Here is a 14581-nt window from a genome sequence, read left to right as displayed (position 1 = left end):
TTTTTCATTGTTGTAAAATAGCAAAAGGCTAAAATAAACTACATCTCTTTGAGGCATTACAGGAAGAGGTGATACCGGAGGGTGCTGATGATGATGAGGAAGAGTTGGAACAGATAAGGATACTACTATCATAAACATTTAATTTTAGGAGTGTTCACAATTCGGTTTTGATTAAATTAATCGATCAAAGCTATTTACTTCAATTAATCAATCAATTATTTAATTAATTTTTATTGATTAATGAAAATAATTTTAGAAAAATTTCAATTTTCGTTTAATTCGATTTAAAAACCTCAATTAACCAAAATCTTACCTGAAATATAATATAATCCAATATAATATGAAAAATATATGAAATAAATTATTTAATTTTATAAGTTGGGACAGTTTTTAACATAATATTTTGGTGTTTGAATATTTAGTTGAATAATTTTATTTAATTTATTTAAAATATGAGAAATTAATAGCTTAAAATATAATTTAATTTAAATGTATTTATTATTAGGTTAACGAAAAAATTAATTGAACCTACTAAATTAAATTTAGTCGATTAATTTTTAAAATTCATAAATTCAATTTGATTAATAAAAATAAAATAATATAATTATGTTAATTAAATTTTAGATAATTCAATTCAAAATTAATTGAACCAACGAAAAAATACTCATATTTAGTTTTGTTTTGGTGTTGAAAAGCGTTTAATATATATAACAATTAAAACCATTTTCAACCGTCTTTTTCCTAATAAAGAAAAATATGCAGTTGTATTTTGCAGATTGGATTTTAAAAAGTTAAAAACTTATTTAATTAATTTCTTTTAAAAAAACTGAAATAATTTATTTTTAATAATTTAAAATAATTTAATTAAAATATGATCCGTGGATTCGATAACAAAAATTAAATTTGAACAATAATTTTATAAAAAAATTTATTTAATAAAATTTCTTTTATAATTTTCTAACAAAAAAAACTCTTATAATTTTAAATCAAGATCCGTCAATTTAATTGATTTAATTATTAATTTTAAAAATTAAAAACCAATCAAATTAATCATTTAATATTTTACTTAATCAATCATTACTAAAATCAAATTAACTGATCCGATTTTATCAAATTGAATCTATTTATATCGATCATTATCAGTTGAAAACGATTTATTCTCACATTTTTCTATTGTAACTATTTGATATTTCTAAACTCCATGTTTTAACTAAAATTTAACGGAATGGTGGGCAAACGAATACATTTCTTGAAAAATTTCATTGTGGGTTCAGAATAGAAGATTTTTGGGATTGAAGCGATTTTTTGTATGAGTTTTTCTTTTTTTTTCTTTGGGAAAAATTTCTACACTGACAATTTCATATCAAATGTAAACCTCTAAAATACAATTCAACCAATAAGCTCATTTATATAAGTAAAACACTCTTCCTCGCTTAAAAAACGATTCCCTCCAAAATCCATTAGAATGTCTTCAACGAACTCCATTCTGTCAATCCAGCTATAATCTGCCTCCTTCATAGACTCATCTTCAGGTTTTGCCTCTGTATTCACTTCAGCTTTGACATCACTCGCATCTTGAATTTCATCCCCTTCCAAAATCATTGCGACACTGGTCGATGGGGCTTCTGAATCAACAGGAAGAAGCTGAGCGTTTATCCTTGTTGTTTCACTTTCACCACCCACATATTTGTGACAAATTTCAGAGTTGATTGATGCAGCAGCAGCAATGGAGTCAGAACCAGTACAAGTAGTAGTAGCCTCCGAAATATCCGAAACATGAGGCATATTCAAGATTGCATTCTCACCATACATCATCCTGGCAGCTTTATCATAAGCTAAAGCAGCTTCAAAAGCAGTAGGAAAAGTACCAAGCCAAAGTCTCTTCCCTCCGTTAGGCGCTCGGATTTCAGCCACCCATTTACCCCAAGTCCTCTGCCTAACACCTCTGTAGTTACACTTCTGATTTTGAGGCCCTCCTTTCCCTTTCATACACCCCTTCTTCGAGCCCTTGGCAGGCGCTTTACTGGCTTGTTTGGCCTCAGGATTTTCACTCCAGAGCTTGAGAGTATCATCAACTGATAAACCATCTCGTCTCTTCTTTTTTCTTGTGGAATCTAAAGACAGAGATGAACCCACCTTTGGATTTTGATCACCAACAAAACCCATGTCTTCAATTTCTCCAAATTTATATCAATGGAAGAATTTGCAAGCAACAATGCAGTAAATAAAGAAATAAGGTATTTGAAATCCTCTTGATAATTACAAGTTAAAAATAGAGCAACTCAGACGGCTTTCAAACCCAAGAATCTGCATTTGGAATTAAACAAAAAAACTATCAATATCGAAAATAACCTCTAGTAATGAAAAGAAACAGAACAAGCAAAACCAAAACCGAACATTTCTTTTTATTTTCTTGGAAAACAAGTAAGAAAGAAACTTACAGCACCAAACTAAACCCCAAACTTAAACCCCCAAAATCTAACAACAAAACTCAAACAACCCTAAAACTAAAACCAAAAAAATGAAAAGAGAGTAAAAGGAAAGAGAAATAAAGTAACTAAAAACGAACCTGTCCAAAAAAAAAAAAAGAGCCAGAAGGATCAAGAAGACAAGATCGTTCCTTCTTGAGCTTTTTCTCTATTAACCTACGACACTGGATTTCTAATTTCCTGGAAAAAAATTTTGGGGTTTTGTTTTTTTGTTTTGTATTCTCAAAGAGAACTCTACTTTTGTAGTTTCCGGAAACAGAGAGCCAGAAACAAAGTAATGTGGAAGAGAAGAGTGGAAGACGTGTCGGAGATGTCTAAGAGGATATTTAAATATTTCTGTTCTGAGATTTTTATTTTTTTATTTTTTTTATAACTTTTGTAGATGACGTGGCAGATTTAGTGTCTTTAGGATGCTTCGTCACCAGGAGACATCTGCCACGTTTCACCCAAATCTCTTCAAACCTATCTAGTTATCCTAGTTTACTTGGTATCGAAGGAATTATGAAGGATTTGGTTTCCTTTTTTGCTCTCTTCATCAATTTCGAATTTGCCACTAGCTAGCAGATATTAGACTTTGACTGTTAGTTAGCTGGGGATGGACTTTTTCGTTACAAAATAATATGGGTCAGACCGACCAAAGAAGAAAACACGGGGCTTCTAAGTAGTCACCAATTTTTTTTTTTCAAAAATATTCATATATCAAGTATCAATTTTACCCTTAATGAATAATAAAAACATTCTCAATAACTTTATACTTAAAAATCATCTCATATTTTTTAAAAATAAATTTTCAGTGTTAAATTATGTTCTTAAAAACTCATTTTGAAGAAAATAACATAATTATCGAAAATAAATTATTGTAAACAAAACGTATTTCTTGAAAATTTATTTCCAAGACTTACATTATTTTATCAAAAATAGATTTATGAGAATACAGTATAACTCTAGGAAATTTATTTTTAAGAATACATAATTCTTTTTTTAAAAATTATTTAATTATAAACGTTGATAATAAGAAAATTAAAATCTTTAATATTAAGGTTACTGAAAAATATCATTAATAAGTTGATAAATTTGACAGTAAGAATTGGTGATCGAAAAATTAGGTAATGTCAAAATTGTCAATCTGCTACTGATATTATTAGCATAGGCTGTTCAAAATTTGACATATGAAATATATAAATCCAATAGTAAAAACCTTTAATCATCGACCAAGTATTGTCTGATAAATAATGGTCACAATATTTATCCAATTCTAACAAACGTGTATTTGAAAGAAATCGTTACTTGCGAAGAGCACTTGTGCAAGTGGTTATTGCACCATGTGCAATGAGGAAGTCATGTTCCATCGTACATGTACAGTAACTAATTTACACGAGTGTTTTTTCACTTTTAGTAATTTCTCTCAAATGCACATCTATTAAAATTATAAAAATATTACAAATATTATTGAACCGTTAATACTTAATGACCAAAAGATTAAAGGTCCCTATTGATGGATTTATCTTACCTAAAAAATTAAGAACTCCGAGCTTCTCGAATATGGAGATCCAAGAAACCTCATATTTTTTTGGATATTTATTTTTGAAAAACTTTGAGTCTTCTTAAAAATAAATATCTAAGAAGATATGAAATTTTTTGAAAATAAATATTTGAAAAGTTTTGAGCTCTTCGAAAATGAATATCTAAAAATTTTTAAAATTTCTTGAATATTTATTTTCGAAAATTTTCAAAACTTCTTGAATATTTATTTCTTAAAAAGTCGATTTTAGGAATTGCAGTGAGAAAAAGAATGAAATGGTAGGAATAAAAAATAAAAATCAAGGAATGAGGTATATTTAGTAAAAATAAGAAAATAAAAATTAAATTTTAGAGGTATATATAAAAGTGGGATGGGTATAACATTAACTGAGGTGCATTTAGAATTCCCAAAAAATCGCTAGCAAGGCCACGTAAATTTAGATGGATATTTTTTTGTTCCCGGCCCAAATCTTAACTGAAAATTACTAATTCTGCATATCAAATTTAACCTTTATTTTTTTTAATGAAAGAAGGTTTAAAAGCCAAATTTATTACTCTACTTAGCTTTGTGATCAAATTTTACCATTGATTTTTTGAAATGGTGCAATTTTAATATTATATTCATACCTGGACTTAATATCAGACAAACAATAATGAACACCAAAAGAACATTTTAAATTTAAAATTAATTCAGTTGGTTCATAAATTTAGTTGATTCATAAATTTATTTTTAAAAAATTATATTCAATAAATATGATATTCAAATTTTAAAATTAAGATTTACTTAGTAAAAAATATATATATATATATATATATCATAACCCTTATTTTTATTAATTTTGTCATTTTGTATTTATTATAAAAAATGTTGTATTAAAAACCAACTTACTTAAAAATGACTTATAAAATTTGCCCAAAGAAAAGTAAAGCAATAAATTTGGCCTTTTACCCTTATTATTATAGGGTCAGCCCTTTTATGAATAATTCGTATTTACATTATAGAGTGAGACTTTTTTATGAATAATTGTGGGATTTTGTAAAGAAAATAAATGGTAAAAAGTTAAATCATAAACGATTTGATAAATTATTAAAACATAAAATACCAATTATAACATAATTAATTTATAGAAATTTCATCTTATTTGTACATTCAAAGATTCAGCTATTTAGGCATTAATCAAAGGGCAAGGGTGAAAAATAAAATAATAAATTAAAAAAAGTTTTTATAGAAAATTCTTCTTATTTGTAACTTACATAAGAATGGCTGCAAAATTTCCTATGAAATCCTTGATGAGAAAACCACAAAAGTTTTGAGTGTTAATGTGTTATTGGAAACAAAATTTGGGCCACTTTATATACAAGAATACTGGCTAAATTTTCACAAAATTCTTATTCTGATAACTGAACTTCAATTTGTTGAAAATAATTCATTAAAAATACAACAATTTATTGGAACCTTCATCTGCTGGCATGAGAGAAAAAGATCTTAAATAATCAGCACAAAATAAAACAAAAAATGATACTGAAATTCGAAAAACATTGCATTGCTGAGTCGAAACTAAATCTAAAGGCCATTAAACTGATACTTGTCTAGCTCAAGTGCCAATTAAAACTCATCCAAATTGAACTTAAGATTACAAAGTAACAAAGTTACAAAGCTCAATATCCAATTCCTAATCTTTCTTAATCATTTCCACTGCAATGCAAACGTTCTCTGATGAATGGCACATTTCCAAGCCCCAGTCCCATTCCTCTCAAAGTTTGCACTCACCTTTTCCAAATTACCAAACACTATTCTCCCTGCCGCCCAACACCCATCAACAAGCCTTTGTCACCAAAGCCACGAACCAGCAAACCCCTCCAATGAAATCTGGCCTCCACCCCATATGCCGCCGATGCCATTTCATGACTGCCTACTCCCATCCTCTCAACCTTCTGATCTCTCCTTTCCCTCGGCCTAACAATTCACCAGTCCACCCTCCACATTTTAACAGCTACACATCTCCACTTAACCCTCCTCCTTTTTGTTATACACTTCCTTTTTTTACTGATCTGTTATCATCTCTTTCTAACCCCTCTCTCACAGACGACCAATTCCTCAATCCACATCCCCTGTTCCCCTTTCATTGGTACTAAAAAAGTTTAGGATTAGGAGAAGCTTTCCCATTTCAGGGCCAGGACACATCATAGGTTTTAGGGATAACTTACATTGGATTTACAAATTACCCACCTAACCACCTAGGAGAATTGTTGGCAGTGGGACTCGAATCTAAACCTTACAAGCGAAGTATTTGAATCTTACCAACTTAGCTAACACCGTTGGCCCTGTTCCCTTTTCCAATCTCCATATCTCCTCCCTCCCTCCATCTATAGTCCTCTCACTCAGTCTCTAACTCTCTAAAACCAACAGCACCCCCCCCCCCCCCTCTCAATAGATCAGTAAACTGCCACTACATCAATAGCAGAAAAAACAAAAGCTAGAGGAAAAGTGGAGTCTGTCAAGGGAAAAATAAAAAAAGCAATGAAAAAGAAATAGATGAACAGACACTCACATAGCAGTTAAAAACAATGTCAGGCAAATTACATAGCTTTGTATTGTATCCTAAAAGGACAGAAGATTCAACATGCGTATTACAAAACAGAGCTATGAAGCATACCTTTAGTCCTGACTCCTGATGCTGGAATTCTTGGACAAACTCAACTAAGCAGTAAGCAGAAATAAATTTTGGAAAGTTGGGTTATCTCATCTTATGTCATCAATCAGAAGAAAACGATTTTATAAGCAGATAATCTCTCAAGTCATCCCGAAACATTAGGGAAACATCAATCCAGTTCAGCAGTAACTTAGCGGTTAAGTTCATCTTTAGCTATCAAATTTAATTAATCATATTAATTTAATTTCATGAAAATTTATTCATTACATCAATAATTAACTGTCAGAAAAACATACTCAAAACAAAATCAGGTGCAGCTGCTGCTGGATCTGCAGACATCCTTGGAAGAATCATGGCCGTTGGATGGATGGCGATGATGATGTTGATGATGTTGATGATGATGATGATGATCATGGTCGTCATCATCACTGTCGTCTTCGTCGAAAGGCTTTTCTTTATGGAAAACGCAACAGATCTTGGAACTTTTCTTGTTCATGAACTCGTTGTCTACGGTTCCTTTTTCCCACGTTACTTTCTTTTTCCTAGGGCGTAGTTCGAGGACGAGGGTTTCTTGAGGTCGCGACGAGGAGAAGGACCCCGAGGAGTTCTCGATCGTCACGGTGGTGGTCACGGAGGAGGTTGATGATGATGATGATCTGCTTGTTGTGCTCGTCGCCGTCGGTCGAGCCATCGCTGGAGATTATCGCCGTTCAATTTCTATAATATATAGATTTTTTTTTTAATGAAACCGGCGTTCTGTTTAAATGAGTCATTGAATTGCAATATAAAGGGCTTTTTTTGTTATTTTAATCAGACGCGCGTGCAGCACACGACTCTTCGTTTTTGTTTTAATTCTCAATTTTTAATCAACGAAAAAGTTTTAATTGAGATAACAAAAGACTAAAATTTATTCTATGGCACAGCTGGTGAAGAACAATAACAAATTATATTTGGGTATTAAGCTAAAATTCAATAATTTTAACTCGAAATTATTTGAGTTGAAATAATTCAATTGTGAAATATAGAAATACAAATTTGAAATAATTTAAATTTTTTAATCAAAATAAGACCCAAAATATCCAAGCCAAGCCTCCCAATTTACCAACTCTCTAATTGCACTGGATTTAATTTTGCACTCAAATATTCAAAATTAATTATAATTTAAATATCTAAATTTATTTGCTTCACCAATCTTAACATGGGTGGTGCTGCCAAGCTTTAACTATTTCAGGTGAAATTCAAAAACTCAAATTAATTTTATAGTAAATAATTTTTAACATATAAATTAATATTTAATATACTATCAATATAAATTTTTAATTTTATATATTAGATTAAAAAGTTGACACATTTCATTTCTTTTTTAATTAATTTTTTTATTTTTTAAATATACTTCTTAAGAAATATGTTACCTTATTAATCCAACTTGTAGAACCTTATTATTCTCACCGTGGAGTGTTTAGGTTCCGCTTATGAATAATTTCTCAACTTCATATATATATATATATATATATATATATATATATAATATAATATAACTCTTCAGCAAAAACTTATTAAACAAAAATCAATGTATTTATTTATTAAACAAAAAACTTATTAAACATACGCTCAACCAGCTACATAAAGAAGAAGAAGCCAAGAAAAGTACAAATTCCTTGATTCCTTTTTGTAGGTAATCTTCAAAAAAACCAAGATAACCAGGATTCTATTGCATCCACATGCAAATATTTACAGGCATTCAAAGAAACTCTTTTTTTGGAGGGAGGGGGTTGATGCAGAAACAATGGAGATGCCTTACTATGGTTATTCCCATTCTAAGGCCAACTACATTGAATGCAACCAGTGAGAGTGATGGAAATCACATCTCAGCAACCAGTTTCTCTGAACCAGAAGCTTCAGCTAGTGAACCCTTAGTCCACCTTTTCAACATCTCTAATGCTGCCTTGGGCTGGTCCATCGGAACCATGCGACCCGCATCATGAACCTGTTAGATCATCAGACAGCTATTTCAGCATACTGCAAACTATTCGATATAGCTAGATTAAAGACACAGATAACATTGGTAGAGTCGTAGAGAGGACCTTAAGGAAACCAAGCGGTCCATGAGTTTTCAGGACTCCAGCTTCTGAGCCATTAACTACAAAAGGAACCTCGGGTGATGCTACAAACTCCTTCTGACCAGACCATTGCATTGCATGAACCCATCTTGAATTGCCTGTTCACGTACAGTAACATGACCACATACAAATTGACAAAGAAATTAGCTAGATGTATCTGGTATAATATGCGCTTATCCCTAACTCATGAAACAGAAAGTACTTACCAAGCCAGTTGCAGATGAGATCATATTCCCCAGCATATACAAGAAGCTTTATTCCATCCTCAAGGAGAGCAGGAATGCCAACTTCGAGATTCCGCATCCAGTCGACCATCATGGCCTGATACACTGTAGGGCTGCAGGACACAAAGTCTATATTCCCAACACCAAGGGCATCCCTAACAGATTTCTTGTTCAGAAATGTTTCCATGTTTGAGAAGTCGTAGCAAAGGCTCCCCTCGCATTTCTTTCTAATATCATAGTACTGCAAACAGAAAACATCGGGGCATTTCAAATTTTATCCAAAAAATCATAAGGTATCAAGACGCAGATGACTTCTCAACAGCTTATTCACAGCAAAGAGTTTGTTCTTAGTACATGGTTTAACAATGGGAAAAAATTTTCTACATATCCTTTGCTCATAAAGAAAAAATTCTGAAGAAAGAAGAATATCAATGAAATGAAGACCAATTTCAGGCCTTACTCTATCATTAATAAACTGTTTTTCTTTCTCTTTTCTAATCAGGCAAATTACATTGTTTGCACAAAAACTTTTCTCCAGATCTTTTATACAAAGTTTGATAATGCCAGGAAAAGAAGCACATTCTACTACACAGGATATTACAGCCAAAACAAGAAAGACCACAACCGTTTATGCAAATAATTCACAAAATGTATTTCTAAGCATTAAAAGGTAATTTTAACGTGTTACTTGAGCAAAGCAAATAACTGAATAAATAATAAAGTAAAAAAATTGACAAGCCATGGCTCTCCCTGAACAAGATACCAATTAAAATTAAGAAAAAAAAAATCATCTTACATTTGTATCACCAGCAAGTGCCATGATGCCATTGAATATGGTATTGCAGACAAAATAAGAAGCCATGCAAGAAATTGTACCATCAGTGCCTGAAAAAAAATAAAAAAAAAAAAACAGAAAGAAAAATCATTGAGGAGATAAGCAGAAATGATTCAATCTGTTATATATCTTTTAAATTATAATGCAAAATTAAAAAGAAAAAAAGCATCAAATAATATATCAAGGCTTTGAATTTTGAAACAACAGAGGTAAAAATGTAGAGAATGATCATAAGAAAGAGGAAGCCATTTCAGATGAAAAATTACCGCAAAGCTTTATTCCCATTTCACAAACTGGAACCAGCTTGTTGATACGATCATAGTCAGTTTTCTTAATTACCCCCATGTCCAAAGCATAATCTGTGTAAGCTTTATACTGGATTGCAGGGTCAGTCAGGCCATTTCCAATAGCGAATCCCTGTTAACCGCAACGTAGTTGAAGTAAGCAAAGTGAATTGATTCCAAACAAGTTGTAAATTTGAGAAATTACTAAAATAAAATGTAGAAGCTTGACATCATATAATGAGTAACACACCTTTAGGTTTATATGAATTCCATCTTTAGCTTTGTTTCCTCGGTGGACTCGGGCAGCAAAAGCTGGAATGTAGTGCCCAGCATATGATTCTCCAGTTATATAAAAGCCATTCTCTGAAAACTCAGGGTGTTCTGCAAAGAATGCCTAACATAATGAAAAGAGCCCAGTCAAAACAACAAATGTATTCATTTTTCCCCAACATAATGAATTACGCTTATTCACTTTTAACAATATTGAGAATAATTGTTCAGTGAACAGTAAATAATTATGCTAAATTCCTCCTCTTCCAAAATAAGATGCAATGGTAAACAGACTAACCTGTAAGAAGTCATATAGGTCATTGCTAACTTCTTCTTCATTATGACGAATGTCCCTTCTGTCAGAACTATAACTAAAGCCGGTACCAATAGGTTGGTCCACATATAGAAGGTTTGATGCCTAAACACAACCAAGAAAGAGGAAAGATGAAAAGAAGTACATCAATATTAGCATCTAGAACTTAAAACTTTGTAATATTACATAGTTTCAGAAAGATAAGAAATTAATTGTAATTCAAGGTGATAATTAATTGGCCAAACGCCAAATACCAAAGAAGGAAGAATATCAAAAAGACAAGTACCTTGTCCCAACCAAACTCATTCCAGACAAGAGACATGTTATCAGAAATGGTGAAAGGGCCATTTTCATAAAACAAAGCCAATTCACTACTACACCCTGGCCCTCCAGTCAACCAGATTACAACAGGGTCCTTTTTGCTATTGCGTGATTCAAAGAAGAAGTAGAACATTCTGCCAAAAACAGAAATTGAAAAGGGAAATATAAGTAATATTTAGAGGTTGAAAAGCAAGGGACAGATCTACCAAGTAAGCACTTTAGAAATTATGATAAACCCACTGGAAAGGTAGTTAATAATTTTTTTCATTCATTTCAGAAAAATAATTGAAAACTAGGAAAAAAAATCATTGACCGTATAAACTGATAATAGAACATGAAATGAAGAATGTATGTACAGTTTTAAGGTTTAATTAATCTAGTAGCGTGACAAGAAAGCTTCAATCTGGAAAACATGATCGAAAAATATGATTCTTAAACTAATAAATCCAGTGATTGTCTTGTACATGCAGATAATATTTAAAAAAAAAAAAAAACAAAAGCAAATACCAATGGCAACCATTAACCTCCATAAAACATGTAAAATCACCAAATTCACTGACTAAAACATTTAACTGCACAGACATTTATGCAAGACTAGGGTGTTTGAGAATAGAAAGGAAACAGTTTTAAGAAAATTAAAAAAAAAAAAAAAAAAAGAAGTGTTTTGATTTTACCAAGCATCGGGAGAATTTACATACAGAACTTCACCCAGAAACCGAAAACATTCAAGGATTTTGAGATTCAACCCGAGAGGCCAAATGAAATTATCGAAAAACAAAGACACTTTGAAAAGTTTCATAATTTAATTTTAACCATGAATAATAGGAATCAAGCAAAAATTTTGCCTAATTCCCCACAAAAAAAAAAATCCAATTAAAAATCCAAAATTTCACCTATAAAAGAGAATAATCACCTCATTCTCCAATTCATCGGTTTGAAACTTTGAATTATTAAATCCCAAAAACCCACAATGCCATCTAAAAGCTAAGTAATCACCTCATTCACCAATTAATATAAAAAAATAACTACAATTCAAGGGCGTTTAAAATCTCCCCATGAAGCCAAGCATTTAACTCAGTGATCGGTGCTTGATCCCCTACTCAAAAAGCATCGTTCGAATCTACCCCTTCCCGAATCAAAGGAAAAAAAAAACCTCATTAAAATCAAAAAAGAAAGAAAGAATAAAAAAAAATCCAAATACCTGGCATCATGAGAATTAGCAAGCTGATAATACCCAGCATGGTGACCCAAATCCTCAACGGAAACCCCACCAGGTGCTTCCAAATTCGGGAACTTGAACCGCTTCTCCACCAGCTTCGAACCCTCCGGTAACGAAAGTCGGCCTTCTTCAACGACGTTGACTTCCTCTTTAGGAAACAAATTCAACTCCCTTATCAACTTCTTTGCATGCACAGATGGAAAACTCGATCCGGCGAGACGTAGGTCGTCTAGTACGGGGGAAGCGGCAGCGGAATACGAAATGAGAAAAAGAAGGGACAAGCAAAATAGACATAAAATTTTCGGTTTCGCCATTTTTGGGGTATTTTTCTATCTGAGAGAAGTGAAAAGAAATCGTAGGAGAAATGAAAATTTATATAGGGAGAGAAAGAGAGAGAAAAAAAAAAAAAAAACCAAAAAACACAAAGTTCCGATAACTGACGGTCTGATTTAATGGGGAATAGTAGTTGGATTTATCGGAGATTTGAACTTTGAAAAGGATTTTTTTTTTGGACATTAAGTGTAAATTAATTAAATTCACTTTATACAAAAGCTATATTTATATACGCCGTGAAATTAAAGATAATAATAAAATTTATTATAGTTACGATTAAAAAAATTATTATAATTATAATAATTTAAATTAATAAAAAATTTATATTAATTTAATTTTATTAAAATTTACATTTAAATTTAATTAAAAATATAAAAATTTAATCTTATCATATTGAAAATACCATAGAATTCAAACGATTATTAATTTATTTTCTGTTTAGAGTGAAATAATAAAATAAATTGATATGATAAATTAAATCATTTTTACCATATTAATTATACATTCAATTAACCAAGTAAAATCACTCCTTCAAATTTTTTATGTACTTATATTTATTTTAATTGATTCATTCAATTATTATTTAAAAATAATATTTAATAATTTGTTAATTAAAAAAGATTCTAATCAACATGAATCATGCATACACAATTAAATTAAACATTCAAATATAAAAAATTTGAATTTTTTTTAAATAAAAAAATTGATATCAATAGATATGGATTTAAAAAATTTATCCTACTAATGAAAAATGTGACTTTGTGTGTTAATATATCAATTTTTTATATTGGTTAGATTTATTTATAGTTAATAACATAAAATTTTTTAATAATTTTTTTGATTGAGGGTTTTTTTAAAATAAGTTACTGAATTTTAAATTTATTAAATAATGTTATATTTAAAAAATTTATTTTATCATGTCATCATTTAAAATTATTTATATTAAAAATAAATATTATATTAATTAATAAATTTATAATTTAATTATTATATTAATTATATTTAAAATTTAAATATTTTATTATAATTTAAGAATTATTTTTAATATTAATTTTTATTTCTTTTAATTCGGATTGTCACTGTCGCTTCAGATTGCGGGGTGAAGGAAGGAAAAGGAAATGAGGAGAGATTACGTGTAAAGAGGCCCACCGTTAGAGCAAGAGTGCACGCCACATGATTTTCGGTTCTCTTTCATATCTCTTTCTTTCATCATTCTTTTTTGTACAACTCTTTTAATTCCTTTGTTTTAAATTAAAATTGTTAATCAATTCAAATTCTCTTGTAAAGTTAGATAATAAGATTGATTTTCGGAAGTTGGTGAAAAGAATTTGAGATGACATCTAATGCAATACTAAATTTTAAGCTAACCAAACTTAATACCATTAATTAATTACTATTCAACTAATAAATACAAGAAGTTATCTAATATAATTAAAGATGTTATCATATGATCAAAATTAAAAAAATTCATATTTTAAACGTTTTTGTCCATAAATTTTACCTAGGTTTTGTCCCATTTTAAAATCCCATTTGGCATTTGCAATCGAAAATAATCTTAATAAAATCCATAGTTATTTTTTACAATGAAATATAAATACATCATAATTATAAATTTTAATCATCATTATGATTAATTCGAGATCATTTATTTTTGCTAAGATAAGATTAGAAGAGAAACCTTAGGTACAGACATAATTTAAATGCTAATCTTGAAGATCAATCCCTCTAAGATTTAGTTTAGCATTGTTGTAGTTGTAAAAAATTTAATTTACAAAAAATAAAATTTAAAAAGTGCTTAAAAATTATTATAAAAAACAATATTTAAGATTTTTAAGTGTTTAATATTATTATAAAAATGGCTATGAAAAAATAAAATATTTTTAAAAAATGATGCAAGAAAGATAAAATAAATTATGTTTATAAAAAATAAATAATTAAATAGATATTTATTTATTTTATCCCGAAATCATAAATTTCAAATCATAACTTCACTTCTTA

General features: G+C 30.0%; 3 protein-coding genes across 3 annotated transcripts; all 3 read right to left on the bottom strand.

Moving 5' to 3' along the window:
• Positions 1 to 1276: 1276 nt before the first annotated feature.
• LOC111310353 (dehydration-responsive element-binding protein 2A-like) lies at positions 1277 to 2786 on the bottom strand. Its single transcript, XM_022909731.2, has 2 exons — positions 2570 to 2786; positions 1277 to 2307 (listed from the first exon to the last, which is right to left on the bottom strand). The coding sequence occupies exon 2, from the start codon at positions 2164 to 2166 to the stop codon at positions 1390 to 1392; it is 777 nt and encodes a 258-aa protein (XP_022765466.2). The 5' UTR covers positions 2167 to 2307; positions 2570 to 2786; the 3' UTR covers positions 1277 to 1389.
• A 4086-nt stretch (positions 2787 to 6872) lies between these two features.
• LOC111309860 (uncharacterized) lies at positions 6873 to 7469 on the bottom strand. Its single transcript, XM_022908859.2, has one exon. The coding sequence runs from the start codon at positions 7353 to 7355 to the stop codon at positions 6972 to 6974; it is 384 nt and encodes a 127-aa protein (XP_022764594.2). The 5' UTR covers positions 7356 to 7469; the 3' UTR covers positions 6873 to 6971.
• A 748-nt stretch (positions 7470 to 8217) lies between these two features.
• LOC111310352 (serine carboxypeptidase-like) lies at positions 8218 to 12594 on the bottom strand. Its single transcript, XM_022909728.2, has 9 exons — positions 12233 to 12594; positions 10997 to 11165; positions 10696 to 10815; positions 10378 to 10521; positions 10110 to 10260; positions 9805 to 9893; positions 8991 to 9249; positions 8749 to 8882; positions 8218 to 8651 (listed from the first exon to the last, which is right to left on the bottom strand). Exons 1-9 carry the CDS (start codon positions 12562 to 12564, stop codon positions 8526 to 8528), a joined length of 1524 nt encoding a protein of 507 aa, XP_022765463.2. The 5' UTR covers positions 12565 to 12594; the 3' UTR covers positions 8218 to 8525.
• Between the last annotated feature and the right edge of the window lie 1987 nt (positions 12595 to 14581).

Source organism: Durio zibethinus, chromosome 19, assembly GCF_047325235.1.
Source record: "Durio zibethinus cultivar Kanyao isolate XHJ-2024 chromosome 19, ASM4732523v1, whole genome shotgun sequence".
NCBI lineage: Eukaryota > Viridiplantae > Streptophyta > Magnoliopsida > Malvales > Malvaceae > Durio > Durio zibethinus.
The sequence above is the reverse complement of the archived record's forward strand: the minus strand, read 5'-3'. Positions and strand labels throughout refer to the sequence as shown.